The following is a 22454-nucleotide window of genomic DNA, read 5'->3' on the forward strand; positions in this document are numbered from 1 at the left end:
TGGTCTCTTGTATATCTTACTATTTCACAGTTACTGAAAATACTTCTCTCCAACTGGATGTTAAATCTGAAGACCCACTCAGCAGTTTACCTAGAGCTAACTTTTACCTACAGAAAATACGTTCTGCACCACACCAAGACCTTTAGCCCTTTCAAGAGAAAGATACAATTAACATGATAGAGAAGGCTGTGATAGGGGAGACGTATTTGGGGCAGAAAAAGTCTCTAAGATCCCACAGTAAGTACCATACTTTTTTTTTCTTTCCTGTTGTTTCCATACTCGCCATTGCTCCACTTGTTTCACCTTGCATGTACTAGCTCTCCTTAGTTGCTTTGATTTCCTCACGCTTCTTCATAGGTTCTTTAAAGTAGTGGCACATCAAACTTACGTACCTCATCCACCCACGGCTGCTCTGTGATTCTGAAAGAGGTGAGCAATTGTGTCATAATTCTCTTGACATTAATTTCCTACAAGGGCCACAACTTTTCCTCAGGTACATGTTTTCAAAGCTATCTAGCTTCCAGTCTTGGACGGTCACAAGTCTTCCACCTAAGTGACTACACCAGCAAGAAGACTGAGTTAACATTCATGACAAGCACAATAGCTGTTCTTCTACTCTAATGTTACCAAGCACCTAAGTTTAAGGTAACACCACATACAGAAACTTGATACCAAAGTGAGCCATGAAGAGAGACATCTCAACTGTTCTACATTCTGCTTTGTCTGCTATGGTTACCAGCAGCCCATAAACACGTGAAAAATCCCCATACACAATGAGAACAGCTAATGCTCACAGCAAACCAGAAATAGCACCATGGGAAACTTAACTTCCAGTTATTACTTCAAGTGAAATATCAGCAGTGACAATCTAGACCTTCTAAAAACAGAGCAACAGAGTTGTGGCTATACAGTCTATTAAAACCAGTAGATTACACTACCCAGACCTAAATCATCTTCTCTCAGCAAATGCTCAACAGAGGAATTGACCAATGAAAAGAATTAGAACAAATTTTTTCAGAACTGGCACGAAATGCTGATTTTTTCAGAGCTGCGGGGAGAAATAGGATTCACTTCAGCCTACAACACAGCCATGTGCCACTACTGTTCCTGTACACGTTACATGAAAGGACTTAATTCCCAAAGCCACGTACTTAAGCTAAAATAAAGCTAATACTACTCCCTCAAAACAGATTTCTCTGTCAAATTTAATGTTTTCAGGTTTTCAGCTTGTACCTTTTAAGGGGGCAAAATAAATCAATCAAAGTAAGTAAGCAGGAACAGTTTATTGTGGTACCAGCAAGCTTTACCCTTCTCAAGCAATACGGAGGTCTCTAAAGTTTTTTCTTTTTTTACTTGCCAATTCAAATACTTCATCAACATCACTTTATAAAAATTCTTTAATATCTGCATCTTTTCAACTGATTTAACACAAAAACAGAAGGAAAAGAACAAATTCTTGGAAACACAAGGAGTTGCATCATGGCAAATGTATTCTTTAATAGAAAGTAAGAAAAACCTCCCTACTGACCTTTAATCAGAATGAGGAAAAAGAGAAGTATCACAGCTCTTTGTTCCATTTGGTAAGATTTAAAGATCCATCTATGCATGTACAAACACAGAACACACAGTTTTAGTCACACTGGAACCACCTAAACAGAGGTGTTATGTTCCATAGTTTTTACATGCATTCCATCCTTGGTGTGCTGATTATAGTACAGGGATTCTGGTCACTTACAGCAGTTTTAATTTAAGAATATACCATAAGCCAACTTAGAAACATCCATCAGTTGCTAATAGAAAGAACCACAGGAAGGTCTCACAACAGTTTACTAAAACATTAAAGGTTTTTTAAATCACAGTTTTCAAATATAAAAATCAGATTTTCCCCTACGACTGAAATATATTTACACGAACATTTTTAAAAGATGGTCTGTAATCCAGATCTAATCACTGTCATCTGAACCACCTTCAGACCCCTCATCGTTGGATCCTTCTCGTTCAGATTCGTTACCAGATCCTCTGCCAGAAGCCTCGTTGTCAGATCCTCTCTCGGAATCTCTGTCCGAGTCAGCACTGCGAGAAGCTGGGCGAGACTCATTTTCGGAACCACCGGAACGACTTCTCCCTGACTGCACAGACTCATTGTCAGACTGCTCCGAATCTGACCGCCTCCTTTTCCTGGCTGATCTGTCACTGTCAGAGTCTTCCTCAGATGGGTGGACAATGGACCTCCTCGGACTACCTGCCTCACTACCAGATTTGTTTCTGTTATCGGAATCACTATCAGAAACAATGCGCTTACTGTGCTGCTGTTCCCCATCATCTGAATCACTGTTGCTATTCCTAGCACGTCTGTAGAGGAGAAAAAAAAGGCAAAAGCATTAAAAGATGCTATCTTTAGCTTAAAACCAAAATGAGACACCTGCATTCGAATAATGCTACTGTTATCTTAATGGGAAGAATGAGTGGAATTAATTTGCAATGGAAAGTGATGCTCTGACTACAATGAAACGCTTCTCATACCCTTTCACATTATCTTATTAATATTGCAGCTCCTACTGAAAGCATGCATTGAAGCTTCAGTAAAAACAAAGTTAATTCAGGTTCTTACCCCTCATCAGCAATTTTGAGTTTATCCTCATCAGAAGAATCATCACTTGATGAAATGATGGCTTTTGATTTGATCTTCCCTTTCATTGAAGGAGGCAGACGTTCTGGTTTGGGCTATAAATGGAGGGGAAAAAAAACCAAGAAAGGTTGCTTGTTCATGTGGCTGGTTAAAGTACAGCCCACACGTAGAAACATACTCAGAAAACCAGACATGCTTGTAAAAATTTTCCATTTACTATCACTTAATTCTAGATGGCTTCAGAAATATCCTTTTTATCCCTGAAGCAGCAATAGCAGCAGGGAAGTAGGATAAAAATAAGTTCAAAGGCAGTTACGACAAGAAGTTTTGTTGTAATTTTCAACATTAAGTAAGTCTCTTGACAAGGGTAATGCTGAACTTCAAATGCATACTTAGAAGGTGATGCAGTTATCAGGGTTTAACTTACAGCCTTCTTTTTCTCTGTTTTGGGTGGACGGCGTTTTTTAGGTCTCGGACCATTTTCGTGTTCTTCATCATCACTCCCCTCATCTGCCTTCTGGGGTCTTAAAGAGAAATGTATTTTATATGATTTAAAGCATAATATCACAGAAAAACTTAACACATACGGAAATACCAAGAAATATCAAGACATACCCAGTTTATCAAGTGTTACTCACACCTCTTTAGCATAATGATTAAGTCTTATAATGTGCATGTGTAAATAAAAATTATTCATGTGACCTTTTGACAACAGTTCATTTTTCAAGCCATTATAAAAGACTGCATGAGAATGCATTTAAAAGCCATAGTTTTTCTCAGGGTAGTCTGAAGTATCAGTTACCTCCTCCTCTTCTTCTTCTTTCTCTCACCCTCCTCCTCTTCCCCATCTTGTTCACTTCCACTGCCCTTCTTCTTCTTTTTCTTTCTAGATATGGGCAAATCTTCATCACTGTCATCATTGACGAACTCATCAAATTCCCCTGCTCCTTTTTTGGAACGCTAGAATAAATAAAAGGCCCATATTGCAGCCCATTATTCACCTTCCAGTTAAAAAGCTGCCAGAAAAAAAATTCAAAATAGGAACTTTATCTGAACATATTTTCAAAGAAAATACTGACATTCTTATGCCAACTTTCCCATAGTCTCTAGACTGATATAATTTAGGAACTGATTCCAAATTCACACGTAATAAAATAATCCTCTTCCGTTATTTTAACATTTGAATAGGACAGATTTTAGGATGCCTCTATGCTGGAACGTTTAAGTATTAGCTTCCAATTATTACATCTGAGTATTAAACCTGTGCAATTTCACTCAGTAAGGTGGAAATGAAGGAAATTAAAAAGAAGAAAAGAAAAAGAATTGTGTTCTACCCTGCCTCCACCACCACCACGTTTTTTCTCCTTTGATCCTTCTACTTCACCAGTGAACATGAGAATATTCTTGGTTTTCTCCACGTATTGAGCTCTTTGTTCCAGAAGTTTCTTCTGTTCTTCTTTTTCTCTGAGACGCTTCTCTTCCTGAAACAAAGAGAAAACAAAACATTACTACTGTATATGCAGCACCGTGGTGATTATAATCACAGGCATGTAAGTGATTTGCTGACAAGAAACTGGGAAACTGACTTTTGACAGATTATGTCATAGCAGAAGGTCCACATGGTAAAAAACCAAACCAACAAAAAACCAACGTTGTTTGCTACAAGCCCGTGCTAGAGTAGGCAAAAGTCTGAAAGAACTGTTGCACCAAGAGCTTCCTCATCCAGCATGTCGGTACAGAAATTTGGCAGAGCTTCTGGGGAACTAATTTTATGTCATTATAAAAATAAAAATCTATTTCTGAGACTATGGGGAAGAAATAGTATCACCTGTTAGCTCTAACATTCTCTGCCAGCTCTTACTCTAAGTAAGAAAAATGCTTACTAGGCATTTTATCTGTAATGCCAGGTGCTACCAGAGAGCAACAACAGCATATGTAATTTTGATATGTATACTTTTAAGAAGTAAAGCATGCTTAAAAATACAGTATATGAATATAAGACAATAAAACCTGCTCTTTAAGTAGTTTCTGGCGAAGCAGCTCTTTTTCTTGCTCTTGCTTTGCACGCAGCTCCCGCTCTTCTTCATCCTGCTTGCGTGCCCGAGCCACATGGTACTGGGCCTGACTCAGTAAATCAGAGCATTGCCTGTAACATGCAATGTTTTCAAGTAAAGGAAGGTGGCAGACACATACTACGAGAAGAAACAGTTTCATAAAGGGCATGCATCACAACACTATGTTCATATCACCAACAAACAAACAAAGCTACTTAAAATAGCACAAAATAAGAGTAGTACAGATTTTAAGTAAATTAAGCACTTTCTAGTAAGCTGATTTTTCTTGCAATACACAGTATCGGAACATACTGCTTCGCACTTAAAATTTAGCCAGTTCATATACAGAAAAAACACACATGAACACCAAAAGAATCATCCCAACTAATTCAGACAGATTTGGAAGTATAGCTAATAACAACTTGTATGTCACTGCAGCGTCCTAGCAAATATAATCAGGAAAGTAGGTAGAAATTCTATCTTAAAAATACCCAACTGTGTAAAAAGTTTAGATTGCATAAAGAGTTCAAGTCTCATGAAGCATTAAAGCAAGGCACTTTTAATACCCTTCTAGCTAATGTTACAATGACATTTCTTTTAATACTACAACTTTCTTCTCTCTACAAGGTGCTTTAATGATGCCCATTTAAGATGAACAGTGCACAATGGCCAACAGATGTTATCTGCATACGGCTGTGAAAAATCTTAGAAGAATGTGCAACTAATGAAAGGTAGGACATACTGAGAAAACCCCTCAGAAATAAGATTACAGTGAAAATGGTTTGAATAGGCTTGTGTACAAGCTCATTACCCTGAGCAAAAGTTCAAGCAGACTAGTCTCTGCAAAACAAAACTTTTTCATGTTTCAATAACTGATCCATGCTACCACCCACAAAGTACCTCAAAAAGCCTCCATGAAATCAATCTCATTGTTCAATTATCAAGCTTACAGCCAAAACAGTGAAAACTAGAGATGTTTAAGTAAATGTCTTTGCACTCTCATTGATGGAAATTCTGCCATTAAAGCAGTGTCATATTTTGCAGGCTCCAGCTAATAGCAGACACCACAAGTCAAGAGCCATAGGCTACACAAAAATATTTGAAAGCAAAGACAGGAATAGAGAATAATCCTGCACTTGTATGTCTACTGTTCTAAGAAATTCCCATTTGAAATTTTGGAATCCAGTTCTAGTATGAAAAAAACCCAACCAAGACAAAAATATTCCACTTGGTATCTGAATGAAGGATTAGTTTGTGGTTTTTTTACCTGGCTTCCGTAGCAGCAAGTGCCAAATCAAATCTCATCTTATCACCTACTTTACTCAAGTAACTGAAGTATCTGGAGGAAAAACAACAAACAAAACTAAGCAAATATGGCACTATTTACTTATTTATTGTAATTTTGCCTTAAAACAAAGCATTTACTGCTGAATGACAATCCTCTCAAACTCAGCAGATGAAGAAACCTCACCCATTTTTCCCGTGTGCAGCCCCTTTTAATACAACAGTATAAAAGTACATTCAGAGTTCTCCAGATGTGAAACATTTAAAACCACTCCAGAGCAGAACAAAAAGACAGAAACATTCTAAAGAATGAGGATTTCATTTACTGGTTCCAAGCAGTGAGTACATTGGTGACCCCTGTAGATTTATTCCTCATCTGTCGTAGCTTAAGTGCCTGTAAAAAATCTTTCCAGGATGAGCTCCTTGAATCTACCTGACAGGCCCTTGTGAATGTAACAAGCCTTCAAGTAAACGGGTAAGCTATGATGACCAGAGCTCTGAAAGCAGTCTCTCCAACTCATTTAAGGGAAAACAGCTTTCTAATTTTCAAGGTTGACAGTTTCCTCCCACATTCCAAAGACATTTTAAATGACCTGATTTTGTGCTATTCTGAACTCAAATTCTTGTGCATATGAAGAAAGTAATTCCTTGCTCAAGTTTCAGATCATGGAACGTATTTTCTAAAATGTGACAGATATCTGAATTTTTAGTTAACGGGTAAAAATAAAGGCTTTCATGCAACTTTCTCAAGATAATAAATAGCAAGCTTCTAACTTGAATTCAAGTTAGAATTCGTGTTCAAATGTTTAGTTTGCGTTATGTAAAGCACTGGAATTGTGAAATGCTTGCTCGTATGAAAGGCTTACTTTACTGAAGAGCAGTATCTACCCTCCACATAAAACCAGAGCTAAGAACGCATAAAGCAAGCATCAGCCACAGCAGCTATACACCTAGGAGCAGAATAAATGGCTGAAACTTTCTGTCCAACGACAGCAATGATTGCATCGGATTATTCCCACTTTTCTGCCCAGATTTTCAGAGAACTAAAAGATCTGAAACACACCTAAGACGCTGCTTCCGTTCTTAAGACATGAGAACACTTTGGCTTTACTTGGCAAAAGGGGGATGAAATTAGTTTTCAAGGACTACTAGTCATTAACTAAATGACTTATATAATATAAATAGATATTGTTTTGAGCCTTACAGTTTGTTTTGTAAGAAATCATCAAAGAAGAGTATTAATTGAATAATCTTCAACATTTTTTTCAACTATGCTCTTCCAAGAAGATGTACATCTTGGTCACAGTAATACAAAACCCTTTGAGAAACACATTTTGGCCACCTGGCCAAAAAAAACCCTGGCTCTGGTGCAAAGCCTAAATGCAGTTTTGTCAGGCCCAATCCTTGTTTTCCTCCTAGAAACTCTAGAATTGCATAGTGCTTCACAGGAGATGACTGCTCTTCTAACCAGACTTGAGACCTATAATGCAAATTCACTGTAAAGGAACAACAAAATAGATTATAATGATTAGAAATAAGTCATCTTTACCTGTGGGCTAGCTCCAGTTCCTTCACAGCATTAAGGACCTCTTTTAGATTGCTTTTTTCATCTTTCAGGACAGAGGTAGCTAGTCTTTGTAGCACTAAAGCCACATTAAACATAAGGACTGTGTCACTTGGCGCTACATGCCTGGCCTGTCAATGAAAACCATGTGTTTAAAACATGCCACAACATGATACAGAGTTATACTGAAATGACACAGAGAATAAGCACCATCATTACAACCCCACACTACTGAATTTAAAGACATGCATGTTGGTTTATATTTGTACCTTTAACAAAGTTTGTTTGCACTCCTGTAATTTGCCACACTTGAAGAGAGCCCGGGCCAAATACAACAATACTTCAGTATTTTGATGTTTATAGAACTTTCTGAGGCAGTTTTCATACTGAAATGAGACAAAAAGGAAAAAAAAAAAACAAATTAAGAGATGACAATGGTTATTTTAGTGAGAAAACTCCAGCAACTGTTTCTATTCCTAAAAAGCGTTACTGCTAATGTACAATGCACTAAATTATTGCCTTTTGTTTCTTTAAAGCACCATGTTGTGCTACATGGATGCCTCTTTTGCAGCGACCAGAAAATTGTTTCTGCTATTCCATAGCAAATACTTGATTTTTCTGGAAAGTGGCAGCAGTCCAGGAGGCTCTGCAGGTCTTAAAATACAACAGAACACTTTGCAAGTACCATCTATTGTAATAAAATCCAACAAATCTGACTCATTTTAAGAGCACTTAACTATTCTCTGCAGTATGTGTAAGAAGTCCATTTTCTTTATTCATACAAGATATGTTACAAATTGAAATACATTTAATATAGTAATATCATATATCTGATGCAACTAGTTAAAAAACCCCACACTTTTCTGATAGATCAACATCAGGTTTGTCCTGTCCACCTGGCTGAGTAACCTGGCATGCTGAGGGATATCTGGTTGTTCTAAAATGTAAAATTAGACTTGTTACTACGGATTTCATGGGGTAGAGTTAAAGCTTCAAGCAGTTATGAAACATTTCCTTTTCATTAACGAGCATCTGTTGTTTGATACGCTCTTTTCTCAAGGAATCATTCAACCTTTCTAAACTTCCAAAATAGTAATACAAAGTAATTTTTATTCCCAGCTCAAATACAGAAACTGCCCTGAACTGTAAAGCCTGAAGTTACTACTCTTGGATCACACTGTTTTGTGAGCAGCCAATTTTCACTCAGCTTTATTGACAAAGATTTTGTATTTAGCTTAAGTCTTCCTCGGATTTTATGCTTTACGACAGAGAACTCACTAGAGTAGTTGTTGTGGCTGCAGTTAAGCTAGGGTATTAAATCCAATTAATTTCCCTTTGAGCCCAATATTGTGGCTTGTACTGACTGCATAGCAGAACCCAGGGAACAAAACACTTCAGTGAATAAACACATTTCTACTGACAGTTTTACTTAAACATATTAGTAAGCGAATACAATATTCTTTGGACAAATCTAAAGGTGGAAGTGATGCCCACCTTCCCACTGTAACTGATCGCTTGAACATTGCTAAAATTAGATTTTTCATTACGCTTTTTGTCAATAAAAGCCAGAAGGTGTTAAGAAAACAATAGACCCTGTTCAAACACAACAGAATGAATATGATTTTGTTACCAGAACTTGTTCACTGGAGGATAGCGACTACTCAGGTCTTGATCAGGTAAGAAAGGCCCAAGTATCTCTTCCTTGTAACATCACAGAAAGCTTTAGGATACCTCTGAACTAAGTATTTTTAAACCTTAATGTGGAGTCAATCTTAACGAAAGACGTTTGTTCTGAGCTTTTGTCCTGTCCCACAATTTGTTTGTTAGGTATTTTTCTTTTTTTGTTCTTGTAAGCTTACTTGTATGCTTTTGATCAACTAATTGAGTCAATTGAGTTACAAGAGGTTGATACTTGGAAGCTGGCTTGCTTAAGCAGGTTGAACTAGATGACATCAACAGATTTCTTCCAACATCAATTACCTTGTGGTGTTAACTGTGGTGAAAGAAATCATGGCACAGTCAATCTTCAGACAATGAACAAACTTCAGACATGTCTGATTGTCATTTATATAATCATTATCAACAACTAAAATAGGAAGTGTTGCTATTAAAAAAATCCCAGCAGCAAACTGTATTTACTTACTTCAGTTAACATCTGAATCTAAATCACATACAGGAACTACACTGACTGAAACCTCTCCAACTAACAGTTAATTCCCAGACAAAAATGCTAAGCCAATTATGGTTTGACTCTGATACCAAAAAAAAGTGTACAAGTTGGTAGGTGCTCTGTTATCCCTTACCCACTGCGGCAGTTTGTTTTTAAATGTAGACTTGACAGCCAACAGCATGCTTGAAACAGACCTTTACCTTGTTAAATTATTATTCGGGAACTTTTGCAGCTGCTATGAGGGCAAAGAAACATCCAGAAATCATCTAACTCAACATACTATGTAGTTCAATTTAGAGGTGTTACCATCTGCACAGCACTGATGTACTGTTTCTGTTCTACGTAGATATGTGCCAAATTCAGCCACACATCACTGATATCTGCTGTTGCCTCTCTCACTTGGGCAAAAACATCACGAGCTTCACGGAAATATCCTTTGTGTGCCAAGACAGCTCCTAAGGGGAAAGCAATATGTACATCATAAGCTTCCAGGTTCATGGACTATGTCCTTCTACCAAAGAAAATGAAACAGTGCCTGAATAAAGTTCCCCATCAAAAACTAAGTGTCATAGCTGCCATGCAAAAGCTATTCTTTCCTATGCTCCAGTATACAGCATTCAGGGCCTGCAAAATCAGTTCTACATTAAAGCATGAAATATAAGAATATCATCACCTCTGAAGGAAAATAGAGTCTAATATTCACCTATGCCATTAGCAGCATACAAATTTTTTGGATCATTTCTGAGTACTTGCTTGTAGATTGCTAATGCACGGTCTTGATGACGCTTCTCCTGCAGACAAAAAACCCAAACCCATTATTGCTCATTTCTATAATAGGGTATTGCAAGATCTACACGGACGTTTTGTGGACTGTAAGATGCTAAACAGGCATCAAGAAAAGGCTTTAAGTAGCTAACAGCATATAAAAATTAAGTAATACCACACACAGGGCAGACAGATGCCCATTACCTTTTCTCTGTCTCTTGTGGGTTGATGCAGAGTCTGCAACCAGACGTTGCCAAGAGCCAGCATGGAGTAAGTATCATTTTGTGTGGAGGGCTGTTTCAATATTCTTTCAAATTTCTTCTGTCCTGGACCCCACTCTTGTTTAGCCAAGTGAAGATTGCCAATCAGAGACCAGGCATCCGGATGGTCCTGAACAAAAAACCAAAAATCACTCTAAGTTGCAAAACCACTGTTTTGGCTTGCAAGCTTACTTTTCCAAGTATACAATGCTGAGTTTCATAAATAGAATTCCATATTAAAAAACAAACAAACAAACAAACCAAAGCACACAATAGATTACGTTAGTTCCCTCCTAGTTCATAAGAACAAGCAAAATGAAAATGCAACAAAAGGAAAACAAAATTTTAAGTTGTGTTTCAAGTGTTTTAAAACTTTAAACACTTAAAAGAGTTACAAACCTGATTTATCTGAAGTGCTTCTTTAAACCAATCAGAAGCCTCATAAAAGTTTCCTTTATCCCTGGCCATAGCTCCCAAGCGTAAGTAGCCTAAATAAAAATAGAAAATAATATAAAAATCAGGAGACAGGTTAAAGCCATCTCAAACAAAGAATTTCAAAAGTAATTTTTAACTTGATTGGCTAAGGACAGCAAGCATTAAGACACCTTTCATATTCTATTCACATCAAGACACACCACGCGAAATGGAACGTTCATCCCCAGTGATGGTGGATACACAAGTTGCAGATTTCTAACAGTTAAAGTTGTATAAATGTTTTTAATTGCTTTCATAAGTTAAAGACAATTGAGAAACCTCAAAGGAAGGATACATCACTTATATAAACTCTCTGCGCTCCAATTTAAACAGCTCTTCTGTCTCCCCATGCTTTCAGAAGAGCATCAGCTAGCAAGGTGACAAAAGAAAACAAGTAAATAGATTAGGCTGGGGCATGCTGTGTGCTGCAGCTTCCTGAGCAAGGGCTACCACCTCACCTTTGTAGAAGGTATCACACATCAGCTACCTGGGGGCAATACAAAGAGCTGAGTGAGGATTAGAAACAGGATGTGCCACAGAAGTTGCGCTGAGACCCTCAACAGCACTTCGTCCCTGAAGGAAGGTCAAGGTCCGAGATAATAAGTGAGTTTCCCGAAGGGTCTCCATTTCCAGCCATGCAGGTAGAGCTGCAGAGCCTGGGCATATCAAGTGGATGGCCTTGATTGCACCCGAGTGCTGAGGTGCTAAGGCTTTGGTGGGGGTGGGGAGCAAGTGAGGAAAGGCATGCAAATCTAGAGAAGCTAATTTTGCCAGATTTCTGGAGTATAATATGATTTGCCTAATAATTAGAAGGCTTAAAGCTGGAGAGTGGACTATAAGGATGATGCTAACCTTAGAAAAACCCAAAAACCAACCAATCAAACCAAACCAAAACTGCTATGAAATAAAGTGAAGACAGATACAAGGAGACCAGAAGACACCAAAAACACTGAAAATGGGAATTTTTTGGGTATTGTAAGGAGGAATATGCAAATAAAATACCAAATGTTTCTTACAATCAACGTAATTAGGATGTTCTCTTAAAATGTTTTTATACAGCTTTTCCGCTTCGTGAAATTCACACATAGCCTCATAGAGCCTGGCGAGGTTATAGGACGTTGTTACAGAGATAGCATTGTAATAATGCTCATCATGCTCAGCTTCTGCTTTCGCACGATCCAGTGATGCCAAAAAATATTTCTGAAGTATGAAAAGAAAAAAAAAAAAAGAATAAAGCATTCCAGAATATTCTTAAAGGAAACCTTCTGGGTGAACTGAATTCAAACTCATAGTAATTACACACCTTTGCTTCTCCAAGGTTTCCCAGCCTGAAGTGCAAAGCACCCACATTATTCAGTATCTCTGGTGGGACATCAGCCTGTACTTTCTCTTGCAGAATGCGTGTAGCTGTACCATAGGCTGACAGTGCACCCTTCACAAGGAAAGAGAAAGTGGATAAAAACATAAAGACAATGAGCTCCATATGCTCTTATGAAAAGCACACACAATTTACCCAGTGTATATTAATAAGTACCTGTATATCGGTCTGTTCTAGAATTTGGGCGAGCTCAATCCATGCCTCTACATCATCAGGATACTGTTCTGTGACCTTTTTTAGATGCCCCTGAAAACCAGCAGAAAATAATTATGCCTCTTTGTGGACACACAAACTGTACTAAAAAAAAAAAAATCAAAAAAGTAAAGGTATTAACCTTAATACTAAAAAGATACAACAGACTGCAAATGAAAACATCCTAAACACCTGCGTAACTTGCTCACAAAAAAATTGCAGTAGTTTCCTTCCTTTGTTATTGTATTTTCCTGTAGAACATAACACCTTATGTGTACATGTTTTCTTAAGCTTAAAGTCTTAGTGAAACAGAAACTATTACACCAACATGAGAAACTAGTCTAACAGTGAAGTCTAACATTCTTTGCATTTATTTACCTGAGATTTTTAAAACCCTTTCATTTAAAAAAAACAACACTCATTCCAAATAAGCCAAGACAAATACTTTCTGGAAATCACTAGCTAACTTACCTAGTTAGCCGTCTTCAGGAAATCACTGCCTAACTTACCATCTTCAGAGAATTTTAACATATACAGGAAGAATTCTACCCTTTTCATAGTACCAAATACAAGCATGAGGCTGGGGCTCCTCTAAGTTCCTGGACTTGCTTTAGCTAGAGCCCAGTAGAAGTCTCAGTTCTGTCCAGGAGTGATGACTCTCCACAGTTCAGAGGATCTCTCATGACAGTCAATAATAAATATTCTACACCTACAGCCAAGTAATCCTGAGTTTTATGCAACATAAGATACAGTCTAATTTTCAAGCTCTACTCTTGCATGTAGAAGTATGATGCTGGCAGAAGCAAAACTCACCTTCGCAATGTCCCGTTTCTCCTGGTCTTCTGAAGCCGCATAAAGAGATCCAAGGATTTTCATAGTCTCATAATTGTTAGGATAAGCTTTCAAAACTTTTTCAAAGCACTGTGATGCATTTTCCTTGTCCCCTCGATATATGTACATTTGACCCAACCCGAAAAATGGAAGTACAAAAGAAGATGACGCAAACTGAGTGGCCTGGTAATAATACTGGAAAGCTTGATCATAATCTTCCTATTAAAAAGAAGTGAATAAATAACAGGTAGTAATTTCACAGGTAAGCTTTGTATAAACTTTTATAACACAGATGTTGAACTGTAATCTCAAAGGAGGCTTTTAAAAACTGCCCTACCTGTACATGAAAAGACCTAGCCAGCTGATAACAACTCTCTGCCTGCATTGCTTCAACTTCTGTATTATGGAAAGCATGAAGAGCCAAGTGTTGTACTTTACCATAGTCCTGCAAAAAAGAAAGTTAGACGAAATTTAAAACCCTTCATTATTTATGGCAAAGTGATTTATTATTTAAACAAGGATAGCTGGAAAAGACAAGAAAGCTTTAGCCATAGCAGTGACTAAATTATGACAGATTTAGTGGTTACTGTTTTTTCTCTATTTCAATAAATATAGCAGGGATGACTAGGGGGGATGGGATGGGATGACACCCAAACCAAAAAACAAGACCAACTAAAAAATCCCACAACTAAAACCCCAAATGCATTCAGGACACAAAAGTCACCTTGAATTAAGAAATAAACGTACCTTTTTCTGGCTTTCTTGAAAAACATTTATACACAATTTACACTTGTCCACCCAGACTAACAGTTCCATACTAGACACCACTTTGCTTGATGAAACGAGATTGAATCTAACACCAGAATCCTTACTGCTCAGAGTTATCAAGTATTTAACTATAGAATTCCATAGATCTTTTACCTTCTTGAAGAAGAAGTGGTTAGCCAAGTGATTCAACACCATTGGATTACTGGGATCAATTGTGTAAGCCCTAGAGAGGAGTTGAACACCATTCTTGATGGAATCAGCCTAAATAAAACATTGACAGGTATTAGCAGCATCTCAATAGCTGTATCTTATTAACATCCTCAAAACTATTGTTCAGTCTGCACTGCTGCAAGAAATCTGACAAAACCTTGCTGGGCTCACAGGAAAAGTAAATTCAGCTATTAGCTTTTCTCCCTGCAGCATACAGATGGAAAACGGAAAATTAGGCCACACACAGGGATGGGAAAAAGTAGAGCAGGGAAAAATAAAATGCAACCTTTAATCTTTGTGTCCTTTGAGATTTCACACTCACACCCTGATATCCTTCCTTCTGCTGTTCAATGTTCCTAGTTCCTGTTTGGTGTCAGTTTTAACCTTTTACACAATTTGTTCAACAGTGAAATGTTAATATTCACATGTTTGAATTCTAAACACGAACTTCAGATGCTGAATTAAGAGCTAATAGAACTTAAGTTCTAACTGAAAAAAATGGTAGAGGTTTGTGGTATTTACATAGGAATATCATCATATCAACTTAGTCTTTTCTGAAGAAATTTTAGTTTAAAGAAAGTTTTCCATGGATACAAATTTGACCTACCAAGTTCAAACCCATAACTGATAAAACAATTGCTATTTATTTGGGACACCCATGAAATCTGCATCACAAGCATGTCAACTTAAATTTGCATTTATTTCTTAACAGATACCACAGATATTTATTAGATACCAGGAATGGTATCTAATAATCATGTAACATCTGTGCTTTACTTTGCAATTATTATCAGCAATTAGTATCAGGTTTTATGAGGTTGAGACATAAGATGAAGTCCAACAGGCAGCTAAAAAAATGCAGTACAAGTTCTGAAAACACAAGTAGAAAGGCACAGATGATACGTTTCTTACATAGAACACAAAACATATTTGGGTGGGTCAGCTTTTAATCACAGCTTTTCAAAGTTTAAGGCGAGTGGGCTCATTCCTTGACTTTGGTCAAAAAACGTTCAGGAAAAAAAAAAGAAAGATACCAGGTTTCATTAGTTTCTCACTCATAAAATTACTTATTAAAATCTGACCTTAGAATGTTTCTGGTTGTCTGTAGTTTTAGGAAAGAAAACTCTCGTACCCAAATTTTTGGAATTCTTGATGAAAGTCTTAACGGTTATTTTCCGTCCCCCTCCCCATGATGCAATAAACTAAGTAATTTTCAGAGATTCTGTGCTAACGAAAGCTCTTCCTAGGGATCTATGTGTTCTACAGATAGCATAATGCTAAAGTTTTAATAACACACTTTTTAATTAAAAAAACCACACTTTTTAGTACTTAAAAGTCCCATCCTCCACTGACAACTTCCTTAGCATGGATTAACCATCTCAGATCTTATGATCCCAACTAAGCTAAATGAGCATATGTATTTTAGCAGTGACACAACATCTGGAGAGGTAGGATCACCATTTTGTTGTGGTTTCATCAGCCTAGTTAAAATTTTTTCTGGCCTACTCCCTGTTTTACCACGTGGCATACATGCCAATGTAGCTTGAACACATCTTTAATACTTGTTTGAAAGCTTATGTTCCTTAAAGCCCAGGACTAACCTCCCAGGACTGTATCTCAGGAGTGATACTCTGAAATCAGCAATTTTGGAGGTTTTTTTTTCAAGTGACATGAATTCACATAGATATCTCACCAGGGATTTATATGATTTTTATTAATATTGTTAACCTAGCACTGCTTTTCTTAACACTTCCATAAGAAACAGAGTTTAAGATTTTAACAATAGAAGAAAGCTATTCAGAATGTGCTGCTCACATAACAAGTATATACCTATAACATCATCCAAAAGTGACACAGACTTAAAACAATTTAACCACAAAAGTTATTGCCCCCTTTAAAACATGGATTAAGTTTCAAAGGATAAAAAGTTCACTTTTTCAGATAAGAAGTAAACAGAGTATGGATTCTTGTTAAGCTAGACCCACCTCTTTATTATTGAGTTCCAGAACTGCCAGTCCAACCAGAGCCCCTACGCATTTTGAATTCAGCTCCAGAGCCCAAAAAAAGCTAAGCGAGCTTTTTCCAACTTGTTCAGTTTCACAAAGCAGTGGCCCATACCTAATCGAACCTCAGCTAGAGAACAAAATGACACCATTCAGAATCCCAAAATTTCAGCTTTAAGACTTTTTTACATTCTGGACATCAATTAAAGTAAAACCGACACCATTCAGAACCCAAAAATTTCAGCTTTAAGAGACATTTTACATTCTGGACATCAATTAAAGTAAAACAGAATTTTTAGTATTTCTTTAAAACTGATAAATCCATGTAACTACTTGCTGTTTTTAAAGGCAGCCTCCCACACCTGGCAGCAAAACTAACTTTAACAGATTAGTAAGACTTTATTTCTTCATCCACCCCAGAACACCGGTCTAGTACCTCCAAAAGACTCTGATACTAAGTAAATAAAACATCACTATTATGGAAATGTATTTAAAAGTTAAATAAAGACACTTTAAAATTGTCAGATCAAAGAGCTGGAAATTTCTTAAGCAGGGTAAGTTCACCCAAGACTAGACAGCCTCCAGAAATCACAGACAAGTAAGTCAGCTCATATGATCAACTGATTCACTGCTAACAAAATGCTGTTATCATCCTCTAACTTCCATGATCAAATGAACTAATACAGAGAATTCACATCATACTGCCCTTTCAGACTGCTTGTGAAGTAAGAATGCAGGCATCTATAAACAGCAACCTGTGTCTCTGCAAAAAAGGGGAGTAAATCAGAGAACCATAGAATAGTTAAGGTTGGAAAGGACCTTAAGATCATCTAGTTCCAACCCCCCTGCCACAGGTAGGGACCCCACACACTAAACTATGTCACCCAAGACTCCGTCCAACCTGGCCTTGAACACTGCCAGGAATGGAGCATTCACAGCTTCCTTGGGCAACCTGTTCCAGTGCCTCACCACCCTCACTGTGAAGAACTTCTTCCTTATACCTAACCTAAGGTAAGGCTTGCATTTCTAAATCCACTGTTGCAGTAATGATTCTTGCGTTAAACCAGACCACGGGGTACACATCAACTTTGTAATAAATTTTTTTTCAGATGGATTATGGCTAAGTATACCACATCTCTCGAGAGACTTTAGGGTATTTATGATTCTAATGCAGATACCCTGAACTAGTATCTCCAAATCACATCCATCACTTTTACAGCCATTACCAATAGCCTTCCCAGATTTTTGCATTAAGAAAATCATACAACACCAGTAAGGTCGCATCAGGTACTACAGGTAGAATTTTACTTTTCATCTCTTGTTTCATTATTAATACTAACACATCATTTTCTTAACCCTTATTCCAAAAGCTCAGATTCTGCAAAAAGACAGATTCTGCAGAAGTCTTGAACAGGTCAGTTCCCAACAATTTTTAAATTCTCTTACATATATCATCTCATTTTCAAATAATTCTTTTCAAAAGGTAGTAATTAGGAAAAATGAAAACTATTTTCCTAAACACAATTTCCTTCTCTAGCAATTAAGGAACAATTCAACAAACACCTTAACTCCTCCATAGTGAGAGATGGGTCTTTTTTTGACAGCCTAGGTATTTGAGTTAGGAAGACTTGAGTTAGTTTGCAAGCATAGCAAATACTTCCACTAGCAAATACTTTCTGTGTTACCTGGGCAACCTGGATTGGTACGCAATGCTTTCTTGTAGTAGGCGAGGGCTCCTCTATAATCCTTCTTGTTGAAAGAAATGCATGCTTTACCTGTTAACAACATACCAGTTACAAATAAATCAGAACTATAAACAAAGCATTTACAAATCAGAAGCTCGTAAGTATTAAAGCTGTACTGTGCTGATTGTTAGAAGTTACAGTTAAAACCAGAAAATTCAGACAACTACAACTTATTTATGATGATGTCAAGTATATGGCAAAAAAACCCAAAACCAAACAAACATGGGAACACACTAAATTACTGAATTTACTTTTTCATGGTTTTCTGCAGAAACCTAATTCTTTCCTGGTCCAAAGGAAAGATGCTTACTAAAACTAACTTAATGAAGAAATTAAAATCCATGTGTTACAGCCCATCACTACCGTTACCTTCAACAAACTCTACAGCTTCACTGGCACCATCAGGGAAATACAAGTAGTTGGACTGGATATATACCCCTGGGCCTCAGAAGATGCTAGCTAACAGTAGACTTTTTCCTAGCTCTTCCATCTACATATACTCCCCAAGTTTAAATCTCTGTCATGTGTTTCTGGTCAGGAGTGCACACTTCTTTATCACGTTCTCTTCTCACATATGTGCTCTTCTTAAGCACTTGATTCATTCCAAAACGGGAGAGACAAAGCTTTTACACAAGTACCCACAAAGTCATACCAAGAAGAGCAGGAATATTATTTGGAGACTGGTTGAGCACAAAGTGGAACTGTGCATCAGCTTGGTCCATCTTATCACCTTCAAGCAGACAAAAGCAGGCTCTTCCCAGCAAGTGATTCTAGGTAAGAAAAAAAACAACCTGTGATACATTTATCTTTGTAAAATATGAAGAATTAGACTACCTGAAATATTAACTGACTATGCCATAATGTTTTCTATGTTTAATTTATTTCTCTTACATCAGGAAAAAAATTAAAACAAAAAGGGTCTTTATCACCCACTTCTAAAGTTCACATATTACCAAGATAGTAACAACCAATCCTTCCTACCCAACCACCCAAAGTTGACTGACATAGTTTATCAGGTGTCCCAAGATAGAGATAATTACTCCTGGTGGCACTGCACACGTTTCAAATACTTACAAATTTTGCTTATACATGCTACACTAACAGACTTTAAAGCCTAAGCAGTTTCTATTTTCCCTTTAGTGAATCAATACTTGTTTTCTTTACAATCACTAAGTAATTTAAAAATATGGATTTTTAAACTGACTTTGGTTTTACCTGATCATACATGATAATTTTGTCAGCCATAGTATACAACAAGGTAGCTTGTGTGATGAGCTCCTTCTTGTTATCTTTGTTCTTCTCCTTCCGAGCCTGCTGCACATAGTACGCTGCCAGAGTATCCAGACATGTCATTTGATCTTTTTCATGGTCTCTGTAGTCCAAGTTACCATCTATGCGTGCAGCTTCCAACAGCTTCACAAAGTCTTCTGTTTTTCCTTGTTTGTAGTATTCCAGCTATAAACCAAATAGTTTTATCAGACAATACTACCCCAGCAAGTAAGTAATATATCGAGTTGATGTTTTAGGTGCTACACAGACTCTTTTTCCAAAACGTAGGGATGAATCGGACATAAACGTAGGGATAATCAGAAAATGCATTCCAATACTGCCAAATATTTTTCTGTCATCATCCTAACTTCCTATTTTTACGCTAAAACACAGGTGTTACAGCTATTTATAAGTGAAGAATGAACTCGTTTTCCTCTGAACTTCTTTGACTTTTTGCACATTTCACCGTATCTATAGTACAGATACTGCACCCTCCTTTTTTACGAAGTGCAAAATCAAAGGCACAAACCAGGAAAACTATGGGTTGAGGGGGAAAAAAAACCCACACAAACAAATCAAACTTAAAAATCAGGCCTCAAACAGCACTGTTGCAAGAAAAAAAAGGTGAAATTAAAATCTTTATATGCATATGTCAAATCCAAAATATCTGGCCTAGAATCAGCGACTGAACAACTCCATTCGGTTTCTGTAGAGTTCAGTTACCCCTGATCATAAAAGTGAGCAAGTGGAAGTTATTATTTGATTATTTGAATATAATATTTAAATATACAATTTGTATATATACTAACCGCTAATGCAATCCATATGTGCAGTTGAGTGTGTTCCTGTTTCAGTATACTTATAACTTCATCACCCTCAGGTAACTGATCGAAGTCAAGCTCAATAACCTAGAACCAGACAATAAAGATTTTCTTTTTACAAAGCATTAATAATGTTATCGATCATAGAGCTCAAAGGAAGCTGGACATTTCAGAGCACAAACCAAATAATTATTTGTGTTTAAACAAGGTTATGGACAAAGAAGAAAGTGATAACGGATTGTATTCTGTACAAATGAAAGCAATAGCTTCTCACAAATATCAGAGAAAAGACAGCCCAATGCTTAGGATACAAGTCAGGGAGAATAAGCAGAAATGCTAACTCAACTTCTTTCACTACAGACTTCAGGCTCAGATTTTTTAGCTTGGCTAATAACCAACTTCACTGCACACTGCTGAATTTCTACAACTTTTCCTATAGGTAATAGAATGAGGATACAGGATACAGTCAAAATCTTCCACGTAATCGACTGTCAGAGAATCCATACCTAAGACTTATTTCAGACCCCTTAAATTTTGTAACGTCATCTTTATGCCCAAGAAAAATAAGGTTACTGAAGTGGCAAACATTATAAAGAACTGACTAAATTTCTGGGTAATAGTTGTAGTCAACATGAGCAAGTGACATCGAGAACTTCTCATCGCACAAGCATTATTTTGCAATACTATTTTCCCATGTTGATCTACTCTTCTGATCTGGGAAGCAAAGAAAATGGAATAGATATTCCCAAGGTGGGATGATGGGGAACACAATTTAACCACCTGTTAGTTAGCTTGCTACTCAGTCTTGCTGCCTTTCATATTAGTCATCTAGGTTAACTTAATTTTATAGCAAGGAAGAGGTGCACTAGTTGTACCCAGGCTTGTATCCCAATTACCAGTGCAGGGACTGTTTCTCTAAAGACTGGATTAAAGCAATCCAGTTCATAAGGGCTTATAGTTTTGACTATGTAAAACTTGAGAGAGTACCCGCAAAAATATTTCTGCTGCTATTGGATCTCTTGCTTGACAGATAATAATATTTTTAAATTTGGGCAACTGTCATTCACAATCTAAAATAATTATTAATGAGAAATAGATATCACCAACACAGCAAATAAATACAGAAGTTAAAAAGAGCCATAAAAAAAAAGGAGCATTTTATAGCAATCTGTAGTGATTAATTCAGAACTTCAGGCTCCAAGTAATCCTAGCCATAACTTAAACAGCAGCACCAAGATCAACTATTCATGTTGACACCTGACACAGAAAGAAGAAAAGGCCCTCCAACATGTAACCTCCAGACAGCAAAGTACCTTTGTGAGACTTAACAACTCAATGGCAGTCATATGGAAATTTGTCAGAGTATGGATATAGATGTTCACAAAAAAACATTCTTCAACCTACACGCAGTATGTTTCATTACCTTATTCAGCTATAGTGTTAATTTAGTACCTGCTATGGAATGATTCAACTTCAAACTTTATAATACTCTGTCAATTCCCAAATCTTTCTCTTAAATGTTTTTAACCTTGTCTTGTGACAATCTACCTTAAATAAAGAAAAATTGTATAAATTTCTAAACCCACACTGAAGTAACTTTATAGAGTGGATCAACTGTCCTACCTGCGTCTATATGCTGATTTAGGAACATGCATACTGTTTACAAATCAGTGCAGTCAGGAAAATCAGCATCTAACGAACTAGGGAGAGAATTTAGCTGGACAAGTCTACCATACACAAGCCCAAACTGAAGATTAGACACTGTTCCCAGCAGGGCCTATGCTCCTGAAGGTTGCACACGCTTCAAGTGTATATTATCGGAGGAGAGACTGCCCCTTCCTCACCGACGCGCGGTCCCGACAGACTCCGGACAGACTGCCTGCTGCCTGGCCCCAGCGGCTCTCCGGCACCAGCAAGGCACCAGGCAAGGACAGAGAGGTGACGGCTAGCAGATAGCAGACACTGCTCACCAGGTGAACCCAGGTGTGGGTTTCTCTCCGCAAAGCAACACAACTGTTTCCAGCAACTTATTCCACT

At 37.3% G+C, this 22454-nt stretch overlaps 1 protein-coding gene across 1 annotated transcript; it reads right to left on the reverse strand.

Annotated features, from left to right (window-relative positions):
- Window positions 1-1607: 1607 nt before the first annotated feature.
- On the reverse strand, window positions 1608-20504 carry CTR9 (CTR9, Paf1/RNA polymerase II complex component; the record flags this gene model as incomplete). Its single annotated transcript, XM_010015853.1, is given in 25 exon segments — window positions 1608-2352; window positions 2612-2724; window positions 3057-3153; window positions 3432-3589; window positions 3964-4110; window positions 4640-4775; window positions 5951-6022; window positions 7517-7662; window positions 7801-7917; window positions 10008-10156; window positions 10405-10492; window positions 10671-10856; window positions 11126-11214; window positions 12217-12400; window positions 12504-12632; window positions 12735-12824; window positions 13584-13820; window positions 13939-14046; window positions 14523-14630; window positions 16565-16638; window positions 16641-16712; window positions 18268-18357; window positions 18980-19097; window positions 19543-19782; window positions 20406-20504. Coding segments are annotated over 25 exon segments (3456 nt in total), but the record flags the coding sequence as incomplete, so codon positions are not given.
- Window positions 20505-22454: the final 1950 nt, after the last annotated feature.

This window comes from Nestor notabilis, unplaced genomic scaffold (genome assembly GCF_000696875.1).
Source record: "Nestor notabilis isolate BGI_N333 unplaced genomic scaffold, ASM69687v1 scaffold3536, whole genome shotgun sequence".
Taxonomy (NCBI): Eukaryota; Metazoa; Chordata; class Aves; order Psittaciformes; family Psittacidae; genus Nestor; species Nestor notabilis.